The sequence below is a fragment of the Cryptomeria japonica genome, chromosome 3 (assembly GCF_030272615.1).
Source record: "Cryptomeria japonica chromosome 3, Sugi_1.0, whole genome shotgun sequence".
Taxonomy (NCBI): Eukaryota; Viridiplantae; Streptophyta; class Pinopsida; order Cupressales; family Cupressaceae; genus Cryptomeria; species Cryptomeria japonica.
The window spans coordinates 343034617-343059081 of NC_081407.1; the positions used below are offsets into that span (position 1 = coordinate 343034617).

Below are 24465 nucleotides of genomic sequence, written 5' to 3' on the forward strand. Positions count from 1 at the left end.
AGCAAATAATGTTATTTTCTTGGCTAAGTCACTTTTTGCTAAAAATAGAAGATCTCTTTTGCTTAAAATAACAAAACATCATTAAAGTGACTATTGATGGCATGTTGTGGAAATCATACAATAACTTTATAATGTTAGTAATAAAGTTAAAGTTAAACGAGGAAAATAAATTAAATTATAAAGTTAAATAAAGTTACTCTATTACCTCAAGTTGGATGCAACCTAGGGATGGGCACCACAATTGGACTTGAAAGCCAAATTAAATGTGGGTAATTAGGGCATTGGAATCCAAAGTAAGAAGGGAATTTACAAAAGAGAATTCATTCTATTATTTGCTCACCTTGATAATTATTTTTCAGAGCAGCTTTGCGAAGTATTTTCCAGAGGACGAAAACCCATGGAGAATTGTGAATTGGACGAAAATCCAGTTCACCATTGAGGGGAATCTCCACAAGGTTTCCATTTGTGTTTCAATTGGATGAATTTCTAGCAGGTTTTACAGGTTTTCCTTTCAACAATAAGCATCAAGAATTTGGTGCATTAGATCAGGCAAATTCTTCAATAAATTAAGCCTCAAGGAGTTCGATTGGTCACTATTTGATTGAATTTTCTAAAAGTGATTCAAGGGAAATTGATTTCAGTAGCTCCCAAGGGTTCTAGATGCAGATTTAGAGGGTTTGGAGGCATATTATCTAAGCTGTGCCTTTCCTAGGGCCAGCTGTATCCTTACACAAGCTGGTTGTACCATTTTGCAGCCAATTCAATGCTCTATCAGGCTGTACCACTCAGGAATGGTTTGGGAGATTGTGCAGATCTCTTGACCAACATTCATTAGCAGTGACTTCATGATTCCACCAGGCATTAGGGATCAATTGTGATTCAGATTGTTTGTTCTTTGAAGAAATTCAGTTAAATTCAATAATCTTGCCTAGAGGCCATGCGTGGGACTTAGCACTCCTATTGTTTCAATCAATATTTGTTTTTGATAATTATAATTGATGCAAATAAAGTCAGTTGAAGCCACTTTTACCAGTTGGATGCGCTTATATTGTGAACCTCATTGAATTCGTCAACAAAAACCCTTCTTTGGTTTGGCGCTCAACTCCAGGTATGCAAATCTTGTTCTTGGTGATTCAATTCCTATAATTCTGAGAAAAAGTATTTTCTGTTCTTAAAAATCAGAATTCAGAAATTTATATCAGTCATTTATATTTTCACCAATTGGGTTCAAAAGCATTGTTTTATTGGCATATGCTTCATGTTAAAACCTTGTTCAAACATTGGCATCAAAACTCAAACAAAAACACTTGAAAACTATCCCAAAACCTCAATCAGAAGTCATCATAAAATCAAAAAAATTGTATCAGATTTGGGTGGGGATCTTTCATACATCACTTTATCTGCCCGGATAATCATATCCCTGAAACTTAGCAAGTGGAAAGTATATCCTTGACTTCTAAAAAGTATATGTGTGAAGTAAGATAGGGTACTGCAAACCTCAAAAAGGTTAAGAAGAATAAATTTTGATCTCCACATGGTTAGCATATCTACTTATAAGAGGTGTTTTAACCTTGATCCAAGATAAACCAACACATTGGTGCTTAGTGACAATCTAATAGGAATTTCATGTGTTATGGACATGATTTAGCTTAAGGTCAATTTTATCATTGTTTATACAAAACTTGGATCCTAAACCTGGGAGAACTTGAAATTGATAAAAACTATTTTTTAACAAAAAAATGGTAAAGCCCACATTATCAACACATGTAGACTGCATATTTGAGCAAAAGAAATTCTCTAGACTGAATCTGAAGATCCAATAACTGAACCTCTGCTATTAGGCAACCAAGTGATTGATCCAATTTTACTAACAATTAACACAACAAAGAAACCAATAGTGATGAATTTGAGATCCTTGGAAGGAGTTTCAACAATACAATTTTTTATTACATGACTAGCATGATTGTACTTCCGAAAGACACTTGGAGAAGCCTTGACAAGCCAAGCATTTGGCCCCCAATTTTTTAACAGTGCAGATCAGCAAGATATTAAGTTACTTTGATTTTTCATGAGACAGGTAATTATTGGAACCCAATCATTTTTGCTGAACATTGTGATCATTTCATTCAGGAAAAAAACGTATGATGCACTGCTTGTTGGGGTTGGCTAGTAGCAACCAAAGTTAATCACAATTGTTAAAAGAATACAATCTCTGTTAGAAGCAATGGTTGGAAGTATGTAATTGATTCAAAGAACCAAGTTGCAAGTGAGGAAGCAACTTCCTCTAATTCACTAGATTTTGGTTTTGGGGAAAAAATGTTAAATTAGAATCTGATGGACCTAAACAATGAAAGGAATTTTGGAGTTACAATCATGTTCAAATGATGAAACAAATTCTCTCTGTCGTCTATTTCATTGGCAAATGGAGGATTATGAAGTATTTCCATCAACTTGTAATCTTCTCAAAACTACGACTCTTAGTGAAGAGCAACCGATGAAAGAAAGAAAAATTACGTATGGTACATCTCAGAGTACTAAAAGTAAATTATTTTAACCTAGATTGTACAAATACTTGTTGTTAATTTAAAATCAATTTATTGGGAAAATTATAGAGAAATAAAAAGAAAATTAGAAAATAAGGAAATATTGGAATTGAAAATGTAAAAATATTATTCAACAATTTAAGGAGAAAATAATAGAAGGCCCAATTACATTAAAGGTCTCACTACATTAAAAAGCCCAATTACAAAGCTTGACTACATCAAAAGGTCTGACTGTATCGTATGACAACATCATATACAACTTCTTTTGATGGAGTAACTCATAATGTACCAAAGTTTTCTTTAGACAGATCACTCCTTTACATCGTACAACCCTTCAATAAATCTTTTGTCAAAATTGTGTGACCATCATCCTTTCATAGCATATGACACTAGTAGGTGAAAAGAATAAATTACATTATATGACTAGACAAGAGTAAAGTTAATTTTCTAGGGTGGCCTTTTGTCCATACTGTTCAATAACTATTTGTCCATACCGTAAGGTGGTGTTTCCTACCTCTTTGCATCATACAATCCATGCAATTTTTCTGCCATACAGGCTTGGTTACTTCTCATATTATATGTCATATTGTGGACAACATCCAATGAGTACCTTGTCAAGTCGTACGACCAAAGCAATAATTCCTGCAATACATTGTATGGTTGAATCATTTGCTCAGTCTTCTCATCTTACGGTTTGTTCAACTCTACACACAAGGCATTCATCCACTCAGCATATTGTATGACGGTCCAACAGAGTGAAGATTTAAGTTGTACAACCTATTCACTTTAAGCATTCATCTCTTCATCACAACATATGACAAGTATTTCACAACATAGGCCATTGTCATCATCTTTTCACCATATGGCATGGTTGCACGATAACCTCTTCATGAGATCCTCTTGACATTGTATAGCCTGTACAACGGTTAATTCTTGTTTGAACAATCCTTGTTTGGCCAAATCACATCCGACGACAATTCATTTCCATCATACAATAATTTATTGCAACCTCTATCATACAACAACTTCCTTCCCTAATCAACATTATATGCTGGTTAAACATTCCAAGACAATGTTGTGGTGGAAAAAGATGAAGAAGCTGAAGAGGAACAAATAGAAAAAGAAATTGAGGCCGTTGCTAAAAAGGGAAAAGAGGCCAGGAATATTAATGGAGATTTCCAGGAGGTGACCAATAATTAGGACTCCGATAATGACATGGTTGCTGACTTAAAAGTCCAAGTGGCAGATCTACAAATCAGAATGAGGGAAGTGGAAATAAGGGCACAGGAAGCAAGAGTCAATAAAAAACATTTTCATAATGCTATCAAATCCCTTGCTATTATTACTGATGGCATTATGCAAAAGGCAATGGGAACTATGTCTGACCAAACCAAGATAAAGAAACAGCTTAAGAAGACAGCTAGAACAAGCGAGGAAAAGAATGAAGACAAGAAAGGCAACAATTCTCCAAAGGAAGACTGGAAAGATATTTTGCAAAAGCTGTCTCAGAATTGGGGAATCATCTTGCCCCCAAGAATTAGAAGTTTTGATAGTTTTTGTGTCTGGTTTTTTGATGCTCTTTAGGCTATCACTTGTGTGCCATTTTAGTTTAAGTTCTCTGTTCTTTGTCTTAATTTCTATGTTATATGGCTATATGGACTGTTTAAATATTCTGAATTTATATATGCCAATAGTAAGACCTGTGTGCCTTGATATGATAAATTTAAGTAGGTACAGTGCTAGTTTAAGAGACTTGACTAATTATACTGCTGATTATATTATATTTGATCATGAAAGTTTTGATTGTATAAGGGAGGGTGTTGAAAGGGTTTTTTGGTAGTGCAGCCTGTTTCCTGCTGGAGGCCATTTCTTGGACTGTTTGGCTATTTACTTTGGTTAATGTTTTGAACTACTGTTTTGTTTAAGGGATTAGAGCCCTCTCCCTGCTTATATAATAAAAAACATTGCTTTTTTCCTCTTGAAAATTCACGAAATTGCTGTGCGCAATGAATGTCTATGTGGTTTTAAAGTTCTTAATTTGGGTTGCCTCTCAACCCTGCTGTAGCCGCTACCACCGAACCCCCATCTCACTCATTTGATTTGCCAAGCACAATCCAAGTCCAAGTTTGCAAAGTACACTTCCAATTTTGTGACAAGTTCTTGTTTACAATATTGTCACCAAGATGGGAAGTCTTCCCTAATGATACTTGATGTTTCCTTATTGTTTGAAGAATGACTTTTGTCTTTTTTGGGGGCTGATGTAGTCAGCATACAATGTCTATTATTATGTTTCGATAATATTGGCTATCCAACTATGTATTAATTGTTTGTTGGCTTCAGGTAGTTATAAGCATAGATTGGTTGATGATTGTGTTCCTCTTGGCACCCATCGGGTCTTTTAAATAGATTGTGTATCATCAAGGAAAGTAGTATGATCTAGTGGGATCAACTATGATCCTTGACTGGCCATCTCTGCTATTATTTTATAATAATTTCATGTGCAAATAAAGATATATTTTACTCTTGTATTTGTCATGCACTGTCATTTCTATTATTAATTCATGTATTTATTTTATCTGATAGAGTAGGAAACATTCCCAAGGACTACTTCTATCACATAAGTACGAGAACTGTTGCATCAATAGGAGAGAAAATAGAGGTCTATATATCCCCCAAAAAAGTGAGAAGGAAAGAACTCTATGTGAAGAAATACTTCCTCCCAAAACAGAGATGAGAAAAGAAACCATGCAACCTCTCATAAAATGTCTGTAATGCTAGTTGATGCTTGACATTGGATGTTGAAGATGATCAATGATCATTGAACAACATTTCTCCCTTTGCAAGGAAACAACACCACAAATGTGTGCAAGATTACTTCCCATTCCAAATAGGAATATACAGGAAGTAAGATGAAAGTCTCTTAATTCTACACATGATGCAAAGACTAATATAATTCCCATCATATCTGTAAATGATGCTCAAATATCTCCAAGAAAATGCTAACACGTAACAAATATTCATAACATGGATCGGGTACCATAGAAGATTTAGGAACAAGAACCATCGATGTATATTGATAACTAGATCGATGAGAATTTGATACTTCTGTAAAACAAATATAAGGAATTAGAAAAATGTAAAAAAAATCAAAGCTTCCTGAATTTCACCAAACGAAAGGCTATTCTTTGTTTCTCAAGCCTTTCAAACTCAACGACAATGTCCATTTCGCTCTACAAAACTCCAATTATATGGCTATGTGCAGGAGTCATGTTGATGTAGGAAGGAATGTGCATTCATGGCTCCAATACCATGTTAGAGAAACCAAAATCTAAAAGCATGAATTAATAACTTTCCAGTAGTGAATAAATGATGGACAATAGTATGTCTATTATATAAAATGAAGTGTATAAATAAAATGACGAGCCTTGCATATTGTTGTGCGTTGCACACGCTCCCTGTCGCCGACAGGGTCCCCTTTCCTGTTTTGAGCTTTCGGTCGTTGTCCTGAGGTTCCGAGCAGAGTTTCTCGTGTCTCTTCGAGCGAGTTCATGACCGATCCGCAAACTGATTGACGTTGAAGTAATGAACCGATGAGTCCTCCTGACTAGTCTAGCTCTCGGGCGTGAACGCCAAGAGCTTTGCTCGAAGTTTTGAGAATCGCCTTAGATAGGCGTAAGGTGGTAGGAATTGGCGGATCCCGCCAAGCCAGAGCTATGAGGCCGATTGCATAAGGTTTGTCACCCGACCTTTGTAAAGATTGGGCGAGAGATGATTTTCGCCTGCTGATGAAAGATCGAATTGCCCGGCCAAGTGCCTTAGTATTCTGATGCCTCCTAAATCCAGATTTGTGGAACCTGGCAAAAGGCTAGTAGGAGGTTCGACGTTCCGTGCAAGTTTTCAAAATTGTCTAAGGGGCAGATTTCGGACCCTGGGGCGAAAATTTCAAAAAGAGATGCCCCCTACTTGGTTCGAAAACAATGCAAAAGTTCTTTTAAAATGTTGCAAAGATAGCTCTAGGCCCCGAAAATCACTTTAAATTCCAAATTCGGACCCTGGGGCGAAACTGGAGCCTGTAAGAGGCACGTTTTGGTCCGAAAGTCGCTTCAAACGTCTATTTTTCAGACCCCGGGGCGATATGTTTAAAACACGATTTTGCAAAATGCTTGAAATCTCGGAAATCACGCGAAAGTTCCAAATTCGGACCTTGGAGCAAATTGTTTTTTTTTTAAAAGATGAAAGAGTGCGAAATATCCCAAGGACTCTCCTAGCCCCGAAAATCACACGAAAGTTATTTTCGGACCTGGAGTAAAAGGGCGTCGAGTTTAAAAAGAAAAAAACACGTTTGAACTCCGAAACTCGCCAAAGTGCTTTAGCCTCCGAAATCACTTAAGTCCTTTTTCTCGGACCCTTGGAAGCAAGTGAGGAAAACGCGATAAAAGATTAAAACGCCTCCATCTCCGAAAACGCGAAATATTTAAAAAGGGACGCACTTGGTCCGAAAACGCGAAAGTGCCCCCCCCCCCCCAAATCCAAAAACCCTTAAAGCGACATTATTTTCGAACCCTTGGGATTAAAATGAAAACACGAAATGTTTCAAAAGGGCCTCGAGGTCCGAAAAGAACTTAGAGCCTATTTTTGGACCCTAGCTCCGAAATGTGAGATAATGAAAATCGCGAAAGAAGCTTTGAGGTCAAAAAAAAAAAAGAATCATCTGAAATCTTGAAGTCCTCATTTTCGGACCTGGGAGCGAAGATTAGAAAAGTGGAAGTGTTGCAACTTGCAAAAAGAAAACGACCCAAGGTCCGAAGTTTTTATTTGCGAATAAGGGCGCCGTGACTCCAGAAGTCGCAAAAATCATGAAGGTTGGCATAGCTTGCAGATTCATTCAAACACGAAGTTTTACTGGCAAGCACTGCGAGTCCTCCGAAGTTTTTTTTCAAATCGCCAAAACCCTTCCTTTGGGTAGCGAAAGCATCTAAACATAAACGGCGAGTATAGCGTCGAGCTCCGAAGTTCGAAGGAGAGAGGAGCTGCGAATAAGCGTTTGAAGTCCTAAGTTTTTTATAGGCGTCGAGCTCCGAAATCCACCAAAAATTGCCAAAATCGCGAAGGACGCCGTGACTCCAGGGTTTTGCAAAGCTTGCAAATAGCATTCGGGCTCCGTTTGTTTAAAATTCACGAAATACACTTCACAACCCCCATAGCCTCAGCAGATTGAAAAATCGCGAACCCTCCAGCTCGCAAGAGACGTTCAAGCTCCGAAGTTCATGCAGGCTGGGTAAAACCAAGTTTAAATTTCGAAAACCTCCAAATTCGTCAAAGAATCCAAAGTTAGAGAGAGAGTGCAGTTCAAAATTTGAAAAAACTCTCCAAGGTTCGAAAATAAGAAGGATAGTCCGTTCATTTCACGCGACGAGGTCAGGTAATCTCTCGCCATCCGCTCCCATCAGGTAAGTACGCTTTATCGCATATGATCATTTGAAAAATGTTTAAGTTGGATGGGCAAATCGTAAAATTTGATCGCAATTCTTGAATTCTTGAAATTTGCATCTCTTGTGCTCATAAACATTGTTCAATCGCTCGAAATTTAGAAATCCACTCTTAAGGCTTCACCAGAAATTGAACCTCTTTTCAAACTTAGTAAAATTTTCATGCTGTCTCTGTTGAAAGTTAATCCAAAATCCAGAAGTGATAAGTATAAATGCGTAGTCACAAATCTTCAAGAATATGCTGCGGGTAAAGTTGATCAAGCTGTTAGCTAAAATAATATTGCTCCATGTCCAGACTAAACTTTAAATTAATCCCGGCCTACTAGAGCACTTCTTTTGTTATCTAACCCGCATTACCTTTCTTGTATCACCTTGTAATCCGCATCCGGCTGTGCAAGATAGATGCCTAATCGGCGGTAGAATCATCAAAAACACCCGCTACAGCCGAAACCTTGCGAGCATCCAAATCAGACATCCCGCATAAGGTTGAAAAGATGAAGTACCAGTATCAAAGGGGAGGATTGAGGGAGTCGAAGGTCCAGAGCGTCTGGGACAACATTGGTGACACCGACCTTGGCCATATTGATATTCAGGACTTCAGGAATCGGGTCTTCTCACCCAACGCATATGGCAGGCCTAGGCAGATGGTGGAAAGTGGCATCGCCCAAGCGGCAAGTTTTCCTCCAGCAATCCAGAACTATGAATTAGTAGTAGAGGCTGCTCGGCATTACGAACCAAAGTCCAAATTAGTGCTTCTAGAGAATATGACTATCGTCGACTTCTCCCTTGAGGCTATCGGTGATGCACTTGATATCCCCTTTCCAAATAATCCCACAACTACAACCATAGACGAAGCACAAGGGGCATATGATATGAATCCGGCCCGATGCAAGGCACTGATTAACGAAGAATGGTTCAAGGAGAAAAGGCCTTCGAGCACCAGGATTGTGAAAAAGACCCCCAGAAGTGATTTTCATAATGAACATGGGGATATGGTCACCTTACTCAGCCGAGTCATGGGACTTCCTAAGTCCAGCTACTTTGAAGAGTGGATGTTCTATTTTACAGAGCAGATCTTCGCCGGAAAGTCTAAGTTTGACTAGGCCCAGATCATAAGCGATAACATCCACACTCTGCTAATTGAGCTCGAAACGAAGAAGTACTTCACCATGACCTCCTATTTGGTCTATATGTTCGCAAAGAACCAGCCACTGCTAGGATTGATAATGAAAGGTGAGATCGAGAATGGGCCCAGTCAGGTGAAAGTCTATGATTGCTACCCACAGCTGCACTACCAGGATATAGCTCAAAGGGAAAAGAACAACCCGGCTTACACGGTTTGTCAGTATGAACGCGTCAATGACACCTTCACAATGCGCCTGGTCAGGCTAATGCAGGGAGGGTTACACATAAGGCTCTCGGAGCAAGCTACTACTTTAGTGCAGAGGTATGGAGCCTGGTTCATTCAGTTCCCAAGGTTTTCCTACATCCGAATAGCTAGCTTCGATGGTGCCCCCCTTCAACTTCCACGGTATCCAACCGACAAAGTAATCCTTATGGAGGTGGCAAGGCAATCACGCCCCGCCGGCGTCTTACTTCGAGAAAGCAAGCAGGCTGGATTCGCATTTCCTATGATCATAGGCAGCCATGATGTCCAATTGAGGACCCCTACCCTAGCAGAGGAGTCCCTTGCCGAGTTGGCCTCTTATGGCCTCCAAGACCATTTCCCAAGAAAATACTTCGATCATGATAATCTGGCAAAAAGGGCCTATGGTCGAAGATACAAAGCAAAGGAGTCAGTTGAAGACTATTGGAAAAATTGCTCTGATGACTACGAAGTCAGGCGACGGGAATATTCTAGGTTGAGTGTGCAGCAGATGCGACTCTTTGAATACCGTCGGGTCCCAGATCAGCTCACGGACTCAGGAAATTGCCTCCAGGTCCGAGAATTCGAAGCAGTAAGACACCTCTTGCCAGGCGTTGATTGGTCTCAGGACCCAATCACAGATTTCGAAGCAGTTATGGTAGCCCCAGCAAGATACACAAATCAGTGGTTACATCATCAGATCGAGAGGCTAGTCCATGAGGGGGTCCAGTTCACTTACCATTTGATGGGCAGTCTTGATTCTTAGTCTTCCGAAGACGAAGGGACATCAACTGAGAAACCAGAGAAAAGAAAGAAAGCTAAGGCTTGCAGAGGAACTCGGACGTCCAAAAGAACAAGAAGGGAGAAGATTCCTATAAAGAGGCCAGAGGTCACTTCATCTTCAAAAGATCCCAGTTCGTCCGACAATGCCATAGAATTGGATTGCGTACCTGCTCCGCCTTCCCAGAGCGACATCGATGCATTCGAGGCCAACGATCCCCCTGCACCTGATGTACTGGACACTGAGCCAAAAGCACTCGAATTGACCAAACTGAGTAACCAAATAGAAGAAGGAGAAATCCCATCCACCAAGGGGGTCGAAGTGCATGAACCTACCCAGCAGAGCCGTCAGGAGTTGCTACTCCTTAATACAGCCAAGGACGACTCCACCATTGAGGGAGAACAAAGGATAGACGAAACTCATGAGCCCGAGAGAACTGAGGAGCAACCTTCACAAGAGGATGTCAGACAGTTGTTCAGCGAAATAGGGGAGAACTCAGCTACAAGCAAAGAGCTTCCTCCCTCTTTCACTCCTCCGATGGCGGGGCAGCTACGAATTTGTGGTCAGCCGGTTGAGAACATAGGAGAACAGAATGCTAACTTGACCCTATCATCGACCCAGACAGTGCCTCAAGAGTGGCTGATCGCCAGAGCTCAGCGTAGGGCCGCCACCAAAGCACCCATCGATCTAGAGGATATCTTCTCGTGAATGGATCAAGCAAAAGCTAAAGGGAAGAAGAAACCAAGTGCATATTCTAGAGTAACCAAGGATGAACAAAGGAACCGCACTCTTCATATTGCCACCCCGCCCGTAGACAAGCCAGCAGATCAAATAACACTGGCAGATTATAGCATCACGACTGTCCCCATCGAACGAGCTACAAAAGAGCAGGAAAAGGAAGAATTTAAGGATTCAGTGCAGAACATACTCAGACAGCTCGAGGAGATCACAGCGGAAAAGGATATGTATCGGGCCCGTGCTGAACAAGCCGAGGGATACATCGATCAGCTCCTACGGCCATTGCACAATCCCTCTGAATCCCATATTCCCCCAACGGCATTGGCACAAAGGACCACGACTGAATTTGAAGGAATTCGAGATACCGCAAAGGCCGTCAAGGAATGGATGCAGGACATCAAGAAAAAGGGAGAACCGATCCTTAGGGAGGTGAAAGAAATGGCCCTCCATCGAGAGCTCACTCTAGTCAGGCTGTTGGAGGTAAAGAGGGAATCCCTTCACATGCACGAAGTGGCAGCCTCAACCCTTCCCCTCATGAGAGCTCTTTTCTGGACACATGCGCAAATTCCCACATTGTCTGACATCCTAGATCCCCATGGCATCAGTGTTCTCAAAGAATGGTACTGGACCATCACCATGAAGAACGATGCCCAGGAAATTATTGACAAAGAAAATGACGCATGTGAGGTAATTCTAGGGAACATGCAAGAACTAGGTAAGACCATCCTCCGATCAATGGTTTCAGGATGGATAAATGACCTATCCGACAGTGTAATCCGGCCAGACTGGGAAGAAAGGTTGGGAGCAGATAAGGTTTCTTATTCCGTTGGAGACTTGAGTTTTGCTGGTCAGTTCCATTCAGACATATTATGCTTCAAGCGTAATCGCTCCAGCTGGAAGGACGGTTTAAAGCACGTAGACCAGTATCTCGAGGGCATGCAGTACAAAATTTGCCACCCTCCCATGCCTCCGTTCAGTCTACTATTCCAGTTATGTATCAAATTCCAGGAATATGTTCGCAAGGAACGGGCAGCAGGTCGTGATTTATGGCAAGAATACCTGCATGGCGAGGACCAGTTTCTAAAGAAAGAGTGTGAAACCGAAATAGAAAAAATAGTTTCTCAAAAGTGCTTTTTCCCCTCAAAATCTTAAAATGCACTTTTTGTCCCAAAAAGGTGATAGTTGACTTTTGGTCAATAAATTGTAAAACTTTTGTGCCCCCTTTTTTGATTTGTTCCAAATTGTTGTAATTATCCCTTTTTGGGTTGTTATTGCCCATTTTGGGGTGGTTGTTGATATTTGCCTCCCATTTATGGGTATGGGCAGTACTGCTTTATGGATGAATCTGGGCCACTTATTTAGATTTAATCTAGGCCATTCATCCTTTTTGAAGCCTATTTAAAGGGACTGGTTTTCCCTCTTTTTGCAAAAAGTTCTTGGATTGTTGCGAAAGCTCTGAAGGAATTTGCAGGAATTAATACAATGAATTAAGACTATTTTCAAGTTTCCTTGTGAGTGCATGGTCTCCTTCTTCACTTAATTTTGAAAGCTTTTAGTTATGTCTATTTATTTTGCATAGCAGTTTTTCAATCAAGCATCTGATAGAATCTTCACAGTCCATACCATTAGAGAATAGCTAATTGCTTTTCTTTCCGCATGGTTAATCTGGACCATTTCATGCTTAGTTCGATTACCAAATATATACTACGAATGTAGAAATTCTAATATCATACTTGGTAATATGAAAATCTGGTTTCTCCTTTGAAGATTGCACTAAGTTTATGCAAGCATTGTGTCTAAATGACTGATGATGTCTAATCTAGTTTCCTGGAGGTGTCTGTCTGCTTGACTGAATTCGCTGTCTTAGTTAGAATTTACAGTTCATGTCTCTCTCTCTCCCTCTCTATCCTTCCTTTCTTTTCTCCCCTTTTTATTATTCGAAAAATCTGCAGTCCTACTAAAACAGCTTCAAATTAACCAATATCATCTGATGGAAAGATCGTAAAAGGTTCCGGGGAATTTACCCATAAAATTGTCAGTTCATCGTAAGTCCCCTTGTGTTTCCAGCAAAAACACATCAAGCCACTGAGAGATCCCGCAATCAAGACCTGACAAAAGAAACCTTGAGGTTATCCCCTTTGATCAAAGCGTAGAAAATAGCATTAGGGATTCCCTTATTTCAAGAGAGGGTAGGATACTCAGTGAGTTTATTCTATTCTGCGTTGGCCGTATGGAGTTTGCAGCAATGCGATTTCATCCATGTCAGCACATATATGGGCTGTAAATGATGTTCAATTTACATTCAATATGCAAGTTATATTCTACTTTAATATTTTGTTTTATCTATTACTAAATTATTATATAAATCTAATTGTCTTCTTTTATGTGGCAGGAGAGGAGCATTTATAAATTTCAATGTCCATTCTCACACATTTCATTTGGCATATATAGTGGGCTGGGTACGGTCAAGCGATGCCTTGACCGGCCACTTGATCGTGCCCCCTCACGATAATGGTGCATGGCGTTTTATTTACCAACCGGTGCATATTCAAACACCCGATAATTATCGGTGGTGCATGGTTATATTAACACCCGATATAATTATCGGTGGTGCATGGTTATATTAACATTATCTTTAACACCCGATATAATCAGTGTATGCCAAATGGTGTTATATTAACACTATCCTTAACACTCGATATAATTGGTGTGAGTTTAATATATTACCCCATATTTAATCGGTGCAAACATTGACTAATCTCAATTTTAAACGATAGTCTAACCAATAATCATTAAGTCTTATTTGCAAGAGTTAACTCGATTTGTTAATCGGTGAATACGAATAGATTATCAAATTTGGATACTATGATAATGAATAGTTCATATAAAATGAATGTTTATCAATTGAATGCTTGAGTTTATTCATTTTAATAATCGATATGATAAATGATTGAATGAGAGACTTCATTTATCTCTCATTCAATCATTTATCTTACCGAAGCTATCTATACATTAACACTCCCTCTTAGCTAGGTAAGATAAATAAGAGTAGTGTATCAAGCATCACAATTCAACTGATGGTTAGCATTCCTTTACATATTTTAATTTTCTAGGGGATCATATCATCTACTCACGAGATATGAAGTATCACCTAACCACGTGATACAAAATGTCTATCACATTAGTCTTGTGATGACAGGATATCACCTTAGCACGTGATACCAGTATTACCTAATTACGTAATACTTAAGGATAATCATATGAGAAAATATACAATTCTCACCTTTATCCAAGTTATGGTAAGTGCACTAACACTTCATATGAATGTTTTACCATAACACAATCATGGCTTCATCCATGATCCACCAGAGATCCAACATGATAACTGGTTTGGACATTATAAGATCGTCACCTTATAATGTCTCCATACAAGTGTTCATTATCTTGAGAGATCGTCATCTCTTAGATATGAGCCCAGGGGATAAAATCCAGAGATGTCCTATCATGACAAAGAGGTTTACACATTAAACATCTTATACATATGCAAATACAAATTACAAAGCAAATTACCTTTCTATCATACCTAAACCTTTTCTGAAGTGATCAACCTTCACTTTGGAAAGAGGTTTGGTCAGAATATCTACAGTTTGATCTCCTGTACAAACATATTCTAGTTGGATTGCATTCCTGTCTACCATATCTCGCACATAGTGGTATGGAATCTCAATAAACTTGGATCTGTCATGAAACACTGGATTTACAGAGAGCTTTATGCAGCTTTGGTTGTCACAATGTATAGTAGTGGGTTTCGTAGGTTCTCCAAACAACCCCACAAGCAACTTCCTAAGCCATATTGCCTCTCGGGCAGCCATAGAAGCTGCAATGTATTCTGCCTTGGTGGAGCTTTGAGCTACTGAAGATTGCTTCCTGCAGAGCCAAGATATCATGGCTGAACCTAGACTGAAGCAACATCCTGAAGTGCTTTTCCTGTCTGTCACACTTCTAGCCCAATCTGAATCCGTGAATCCATGTAGGTCTATATCAACTTTCTCATATTTGAGACCAAGGTTTAGGGTACCTTGTAGGTATCTCATAATGTGTTTTACTGCAACCAGGTGTATCTCCTTTGGTTCACACATAAAATGACTTAGAGCATTAACTGCATAACAGATATCTGGTCTTGTTTTTTCCAGGTACATCAGGGACCCAATCATCTATCTGTATTGAGTAGGATTAGTGGGTGGTGACTCTACTGCTGCTTCTTTAAGTTTATGTAAATTGGTTTCCATAGGAGAGGTCATGGGTCTACAGTTTAGCATTCCAAATCTCTTCAAAATATCCAAGGTGTACTTTCCTTGGTTTAATATAATGTTGTCAGAATTTTGCCATACGTCCAATCCTAGGAAGTAATGAAGGAGTCCTAAGTCCTTCATATCAAATTCTTTGGATAGATCATCCTTGCATTGTTCTATAAGGTGATCATTTCCTGTGATTAATAAATCATCAACATATAAATTCAATATTAGCATATCACCTTTATTTCTTTTGTAGTAGAGATTAGGATTTGCATCATTTTTGGAGAAGCCTAGCCCTGAGAGATAGGTGTCAATTCTTTCATACTAGGCCCTGGGAGCCTGTTTGAGCCCATAGAGAGCTTTCTTGAGTCTACACACATGAGACTCTGCATCATGAATTTCAAAACCTTCAGGTTGCTCTAGGTAGACTTCTTCTAAGATCTCACCATTTAGAAAAGTTGTCTTAACATCTATTTGGTGTACCTTCCACCCCTTTGCTGCTGCAATGGCTAATACAGCTCTTACTGATCTATATCTGGCAACACGTGCAAAATTTTCTTCATAATCTATTCCTTCCCTTTGTGAGAACCCTCTAGCTACAAATCTGGCCTTGTGTTTTTCAATACTGCCATCTGTAGCATGTTTGATCTTAAAAAGCCATTTAGATGAAACCACAGATTTCTTAGTTGGCCTAGGAACAATCTCCCAAACATCATTTTTCATAATGGACTGATACTCTTCAGACATGGCATCCTTCCATACTTGATGTTCAAGTGCATCTGATACATTGTTTGGTTCGGCTTTAAAGAGATCATTCATAAGGGCAACATAGCTAGTGAATTTATTAGGCCTTTTGCTTTCTCTGAAGGTTCCTAAAGGAGCAACAAATTTCTAAGCTTCTTCTACAGTTTTGGTGGCCCATAGTGGTTTTTTCTTGAGGTTTTCTTTAGGTGGACTTTGAGTTTCACTCATAGTTTCCTCAGGATTCTCCCTCTGAAGCTCAGGAGTAGGATCTCTATCTAAGCTAGGGGTGGGGATATAGACTTCAGGATCTAGAGAGCTTTGGGCTTTTTTGAAGGCTAAGTTTTCTTCAAAGATCACATCCCTACTTAGTTCAATATTCTTTTGACTAGGTATATATATCCTCTAGGCTTTGGAGGTTTCACTATATCCTACAAAGATTCCCCTTTTTCCAAAAGGCTCTAATTTTAATCTTTTCTCCTTAGGTACATGAATATAGACAGGGCATCCAAAAATCCTAAGGTGGCTTATATCCGGTTTTGATTTAGTAAAGACTTCCTCAGGGGTCTTATCTTCAAGATGAGAGTGAGGACATCTGTTTTGAATATATACAGCAGTGCTAGTTGCTTCTGCCCAAAGATTGATATTCAGATTCTAATCAAGAATCATAGCTTTGACAGCTTCAATGATTGTCCTATTTTTTCTTCCTGCTATCCCATTTTGTTGAGCGTTGTAAGGTATTGTTAGCTCCCTTTTAATCCCTGAATTTTTACAAAACTCTTTAAATAATTCTGATGTGTATTCCCCCCCACTATCAGTTCTTAGGGTTTTAATTTTGTTTCCTGAGTAGTTCTTTGTTAGTGATTTGAATTCTTTAAACCTATTAAGGATCTCTTCTGATTCTTTACATTTCAGAAAGTAGATCCAGGTTTTCCTAGAGTAGTCATCAACAAATATTACATAATACAGAAATCCCCCCAATGAATTTACCGACATTGGTCCACATACATCAGAATGAACTAACTCTAAAATTTTACTTGTTTTCCTAGTACTACTCTGAAAAGCACCTTTAGTATTTTTACCTAGGGCACATCCTGTGCATGCCTCTGAATGATATTGCTTTAGCTTAGGTAGACCTATGACAAGGTCTCCCATTGATGATAAAGCTCTAAAATTTAGATGGCCTAGTCTTCTATGCCAGATTTCATTGGCATCTGTAGTTTCATGAATTAGGGCTAAGTTGGGCTCTGTGCATAGCTCATACAAGTAGCCTTGTTTTTGACCAATTGTTTTAGCTTTCTTGATGGATGAGTTCTTCGACCAAGCCAATACTTTGTTGTCCATGAAGGTCACTCTATATCCGTCGTTTGTGTGAAAGAAGACGTAGGTTGGAATGCACATATACTAAATTCTCCGCTCTTTTTGATAGCAGCCTATTGCGCTTTACTGAGTAGATGAAAGAGTATGTGCTCCAATTTCTTTCTGAAGCAGATGAACTAGCAACCTATGAAGACAAAGTAAACAATTAAAGTTATACATTAATAAAAATAAAATTACTAGCAACCTATGAAGACAAAGTAAACTATAAATAAACTAAAACTTGTAAATTTAAAATTTTAATTCATTAAACTTACTTGTGATAAAACTTTTATAGCGAGGGGTTGTAGGTGTTGGAAGCATGTGCCATGGAAGTACCACCAGCTATGAGCATCCTTCTTGGATCTATGACGAAGTGCATCAACCCTTAGACCATTCCCATTTGCGAATTCTATGAACTCATTTGTAACAACATCTCGCAAATCATTATCGGGATATAGTCTAAGAAATGTTGCTTTGTACCCATCAGATACTTCTAGATCTGTCCATGGTGGAATCCTTCCTGGTTTATCAAGAAACTGATTGCTATAGTACTTAGGTGTCAAGGCATAGGCAAGAAGATGCAAAGGAGTGGTCATCTTATTCCACCTTTCTACAATAATTACTTCCAGTTCTTTGAAGAATTTCTCTTGGGGGTCATTCTCTTTTTCATTTATAGTGACCTTTATTTTTTCAAGTATTGAGTCAATGCCATCATAAATCTCACCTATGCAAGGCCTATCCATGTTTGTATAGCGAATCATGCTCATGATGGGCTTAGTGATACTTAGGAGGTATGTAACAAGTTCCCACCATTTCTCATTCAATATTCTATCCCTAATTTTTTCTGCCCTCTCAATGCTACTGTGCTTCCATACAGTCCAATTGGTGTTGATCACCATATTGCATAGTGCCACTCTAACTTTCACAAGTCATCTTAAAACGATTGTGTTTGATGCAAAACGGGTCTCAGCAACCTATAACACAAATTAATGCCAAATGATTAAAAAATAAAGCCAAACTTTAAAGAAGAATACACAATGATATTATGAACATTGAAAATTAAAAAAAATCAATGTAAAATTAAATTACTATTTCACTTACCTTCAATAGCTCCAAATTCGAATAGGTTCTAAAAATCCCTTGAGACATGTGGTGGTTTGTGATGAACATCTGGATGTCCTCAGCCTCTGCATACACATCTCTGATCCATTTTAGTTTTTGCCCAATCCTTTGTAGCATAAGAATGAGTGAATGTACCGCACAAGGTGTCCAAAAGATGTGATCATAGCGTTGCTCAACCAACAAACCAGCAGCTCTACAATTTTTTGCATTGTCTGTTATGACTTGGACAACACTACGGGGTCCCACAGACTCAATGGCAGAGATGAGAATTTCTGCAATAAATTGGCCATCTTTTATTTGGCCCTCACAATCCACAGCTCTCAAAAACATCGCCCCTTTAGGGGACACCGCTATGACATTGATCAAGGGACGGTTTTTAGCATCTTTCCACCCATCTAAAACAATTGTTACACCTGTCTCAACCCATGAATCCCTTATGGGTTTCAATGCATCTTCAACCCTCTTCACCTCTTTCTCCAATAATGTTCCACGTACCTTCTCATAACTGGGGCTCTTATACCCTCTTGGAGCCTCATTAACACTTTTTATCATTTGCTTCCAATATGGGGAGCGAACAACATTGAAAGACAACCCATTTGCATAAATGCACCTTACTATATCTTCGTCAGCATTGTTTCTACTCTCATTTTGGAATGTGGTTTCTAAAGGCCCCTTTGTTCTTTTACATGTCAAGGGTGGTTCACTTTGAGGTTCATTTGTGGCAAAGAAGGGGTGGTCTTCTACTACAATACTGAGATTAGAAGGGCCTTGAATTCCCTTTGTTTTCTTTGATGCGCTTTGGTTCAATCTACGGGCTTCTCTCTCTTCTGCCGCCTCATGCTCCCTAATATATTTCATCACTGTCTCATCTGGTATAGGTTTACCATCTTTTCCAGGGCATTTTTTGATGCCTCTTCCTTTTATTCCACACAAATGGCCTACCACCCGATAATATGAACTATTACGTTCAATATCACATCCATGGCATCTCCAACGGAATCCCCCACCTCCCGAAAGTTGTTTTATAATGTCCACATATTTCCATAAGGGAGAATTTGGATCATTTCTTTGTTTTGCAATTATTTGTTCATTGTCAATGGAGGAAGATGTAGATGCCATTCTAGTTCCTATGGCAAGAAATAATATAAACATATTCAAAAACAAAAACTAAATAATGAAAAAAAAAATCAAGTTTCATGTTTGACAATTTGTGAAACAAAAATAGTTGGAAAAAAATGTTAAAAAACCTACCTCTTGCAGCCAATGGAAGCTTGAAAATGTATGGAAATGATGCTGCAACACTTGTTGAAGCTTCAAAAATCAGTCTTCAACTCCTCCTCTTTGATCTTGGAAGCCAAATTTTGTTCACCCTTTCTTCAACCTGCTCTCATAAAACTTTTGTTTGCAACACAAATGAGGTGAAATGAGTGAATATAATGTTTTAGAAGTCACTTTTAGGTTATAAGTTTCACTTTTTAGAAGGCGGAATTAAAAAAAAAATTAAATTTGCCATTATTTTTGCCTTTATGAGCCGCCCGGGTTCAACTGGGTTCGACTGGGTTCTACTAGGGTTGAACCACCTTTGGGTTTTTTGAACCCTGGTCAAACCCAGTTCGAACCGGACCCGAACCACGGACCCCGTCAAACCAGGACCCGTACCAGGGGGGCCCAAGGGCAAACCCGGTAACCTAGCTTAGTTTCCATGTAATTGTTGTTTTATGTTTCAGATCTCGAATTGTGTGGGTTTCAGAGGTCTTAGATCTGAGAAATATCAGTTTGCAGGGAAACTCGCTGTCCAAACTTTCCCAGGAAACTATGATATAATCATGTTTTCTCATCTTACTAAAAATCAACAATTTCCTACATGTTTGGTGTTCATAAATTGCCATTAAAATCAGCAAGTTGTCGGCAAAGGATTTTCAGGTCTCTTTCTATTTGAAATCAGTATTTTACAATTGTTTGCATGATCTGTGATAAATCAAAGAACATGGATTTCAAAAAATTTATCACGTTTCAGTATAAGTTTTTGGGTTCAAAGCCCCAGTTTAACATTCTCTGTCAATGTTTATGCCTCATAAGTGAGATTTCAATCTCAATTTACTGAGAGTTTAATGACCCTTGTGGACCTTGTTTAAGGGTATTGTTTGAAGTCTGATCCACAAAAAATCCTGTATATTGATCTCTTTCCACTTTTTTTAAAGATACAAGTTTAGTTATGGGTGTATCTTTATTAGATTAAGACAATACCTCATGTGGCTCATAAAGACCATGATGTTGTATCAAGCATTAAAACTAATCCTTATGGATTTTTGTCCAACAGCCCTGCATTTAACAACGTAATATATTCTAACACTGATTACATATATCCATAAGCCCTCCACTGTGAATTTCTCAGAAACCCAAAAGAAAAAGATATTTGGTAATTTCAAAGGCATTGTCATGGATCTGATCAATGCACCCTGAAATCACAATGAAGTCCTCGAAGGCTTGCTAAAACTGGACCTTAAAACCCTAAAATCTCATTCAAATCTCACAGAAAAAATCACTGAGCAGAATTAAGTTAAACCTAGTAGTCCATTGATATATATAGGGTAAAAAACAAAAATATCATGAGATTCTCAGTGCCTGTAGCAAGAAATGACTATTAACAGTTCCTTAAAAGATTTTGGTAATGATTCCTTCTATGGTCCATGACTCCATGCCTTCACTGTTAGAATATTATAATATTTAATACAATATATCATATTGATAATGTAAAATTTAAATGAAAAGGTTAAAATAAAGGAAAAAAGGGTGGGAGTGGAATAAGGGTGGAGATACCTACCTCCCACATCTTATCCTCACAGCTGTCATGTCCCCTCCTTGATCGTTATACATAGCATAAATGAAACAATTATTATTTACTGATTAATATAATATTTATCAATGAATAATTGTTTGTATTTAATAATAATAAATATTTATTTATCAATAATAATATTCTTGAAATATTTAAATTAATATTATATTAAATAAATTATAAACAAGTATTACAAATCGGTCATGCCCCGTATCAATTGATATGATGGTGTTTTGATAGTTGATTATTTATTAAGTATATTTGATATAATAGTTCATTAGTTATTTATTTAATTTAATATATCTAAAAAATAATTATAATAATCACTGATTGGTTAAGACAACAATTATTAATAATATTTATATTTGATTGCAATTGAGGTATAAGTGACTATTAAAAAAACAAAGAAGAGCAATGATTAATATTAAGGAAACAACGGCAGTCCATTGCTAATAGCAATTACGACACTTGGACAGGGATTGCAATTGAATAAGTGATCACAGTATGTAGGCTTAAATACCAGACACAACCATAAGTAATTAAGGCTCTCATAATTGCAGCGATTAATAAGCTAATGGTTAACGGGAATACGAAGACAGTGATTAAGTGAAAGGGTGCAATTAACAAAAGAGTTGTGTCCACCGTTAAAGGGTCAGTAGTTACATTGAAGAGTCAGCGGACAAATTGAGGAGTCGCTTCTTAAATGAAGTTGTGTGACTCATCCCATCCAACGGTCCCTTGGCACATATAAAAGGGGGCGATCTCATTGCAAGAGGAAAGGGAGACACATTATGACATCTAGGAAATTCGAACATCATGGAGGGGATCATCGAATTGGAAACTTATTAACTTCTATCCATATATTTGGAGCACCTGCCTATTTGGTTCTTATTGGTTGGAAGCACATCAACCACAGATCAGATTAGATTAGAACTGTTATTAAGATACAGGCAGTATCATTCTCATCCTTAGTGGTATGCATAGGGACGTGCTTAGTATGAATGCTTAATATAAAGAGTACGATAATGTTCTTAAGAAGAACTAATGATAATAATATAATTATAGAGAATAATATATAATGACTATAATTATTATAATATATTGTATAACACTATCTGAAAATTAATCAATCAATTAATTTTATATATATATATATATATATATATATATAGAAATAGTAATTTGAATGAATAAGTAAAACTGAGAATATAAATCAGATTAAATTATCAATTCAATATCAGGGAGAAGATTATGTTATCACTGATTGGATTCATGTTAAGATGCTTTTGTCTCCTGATCAATCTAGTTTTAAGTCATAAGTGTGTTGAGATAGATTAATTATGGTTAAAAAGGTCCTAAACCTAGTAGGGGACATTACAACAGCCCCATTCCTACTTATCCAATGTGTGAGGCTTGAATAAACATTAATCCAGATTCCAAGCTAAAAGTTATTTTTAAAGTAGCTTTAAAACCCTACAAAACTTAACATTAAAGCATTTCTTCAAACCTAAAATGCAGTGTTTTAAGCCCGTAAATGAACAAGTGCTCAAAGTGAGAACTTGTACCATTTGTTCTTAACAACAAACAAGTGCTTGAATCTATGGTCTGCAATTTGTGCAATATGCACGGGGTACGGTTAGAAGGAACCACGCAGATGAGTGATTACTGTTAAAATCCAAATATTACCCTTCAAAACAAATGAATGAAATATATAATTTTGCAAACAATGATTACTAACAAATATAATAAGTAAAAATTCCTAGGACTAACAAGCACTGCAGCAGTGACAACCATTTTAGTCTACAACTGCATGTATGATAATTGAGTAAACTCTTGCTCCTCTGAATTTATACCTACTTTTTTGGAGGATCTAAAATGTCTGTGTATCTTTGCATGGTCCAAGAATCCACAGAAAGCTTTATTCACTTCCCTGTTTCAACGAGATCACAAAATACACAATTTAAATCCTTGAAAACTGCACACAAGATGCTTCAGACAATCCAAAAGTCTGTTAAAAATCAAAACCCAGAAGAACTCTCACCAAAATGGAAATATGAAAAAAAAATCAATCAAGATTTCTTTAGAAAATATGTATTGAATTTTAGTTTCCATTTTGCTTACATATGCTTGTTCTTCCTCCGAAGTAGAAAAAAGGGTATTTGATTTATGTTTAATTGAATAGGTAATGAAGTGCATGGCCTTGACTCAAGAAAACTTGTCAATATTTTTGGTACGTTAAGCTACCTTAGAACTAAAACAAGTGATAGCATCTCATAAATTCAATAAGGATGTAGCAATTATTTTACAATATCTTCATTCTTATTTCAAATGCATCTCACATAATATGTATATAAGAAAATAGCTCAGCAAGCATCAACTGAATTCATTCCATCCTCCTCAATAGCATATAAGAGCACATGTTTCACTCCTTATTCTTAATGAGAAGAAAGAGGTAAGTCATATTGTGTTAAATATTTAGATTGTTGATGATCAAAAAGTTTGGATTTTCTTATTTTTTCTATGATTCTCAAGCTATTTTTCTGCCCTATATTTCACAACTACATGTGATTCTCCTCTGAAAATTTTGGAAATGACTTATTTAAATGATCTTTGTACCACAATCATAAGTTTGGGATAATTACTACTGCTGTCAATTTTCATAGATTTCAACCATGATATCAATAAATTGAATGATTGATTGAGCCAAAAACACTATTTAAGTCATGTAATGGCAGATGTTTCATTCCTGGTTCTCCCATTCTTTGTTGTTCATCCCACTGAAAGAGGCATAGAGGGTTTTACAGTTGATTTAACACCAGATTTTTCGCATTTTTTTAGCATGTTTAATTCATTCCTTGTAGCCTTGTGGCTGGAACTGCCAGATATGGGGAGAGGAAAGGGCAGCAGGAGGCAAAGGTGGCCAAGAAGAGTTGTATGGCCCTCCCAAAATGGGCAACTGGCAAGTAAAAATCAAATGTTAACCAAATCTGCAAATAAACCACTGATCTTCCTCGCCCAGCGAAAGGAAATGCATTGCAAAAATTACCCAAAATGAAATATGGAGTAATCTCAAAGTTATGATCAAATATGTGAGTCTCTGGATAGCTAAAATGGTAGGCCAGCATAGGAAAAACTCCAGAATGTGCAAGAAAATCAAACAACTCTGCAAAAGGATCAAACTCACCAAAATCT

At 37.8% G+C, this 24465-nt stretch overlaps 1 protein-coding gene across 2 annotated transcripts in view; it reads right to left on the minus strand.

Annotated features, from left to right (window-relative positions):
• Positions 1-24465, minus strand: part of LOC131077205 (poly(ADP-ribose) glycohydrolase 1) — a 222434-nt gene that overhangs the window by 41304 nt on the left and 156665 nt on the right. For both annotated transcript variants that reach the window (XM_059218304.1, XM_058014641.2), the window contains one exon: positions 23131-23203. In XM_059218304.1, the coding sequence (XP_059074287.1) occupies positions 23131-23203 (73 nt within the window). The remainder of the gene's footprint in view (positions 1-23130; positions 23204-24465) is intronic.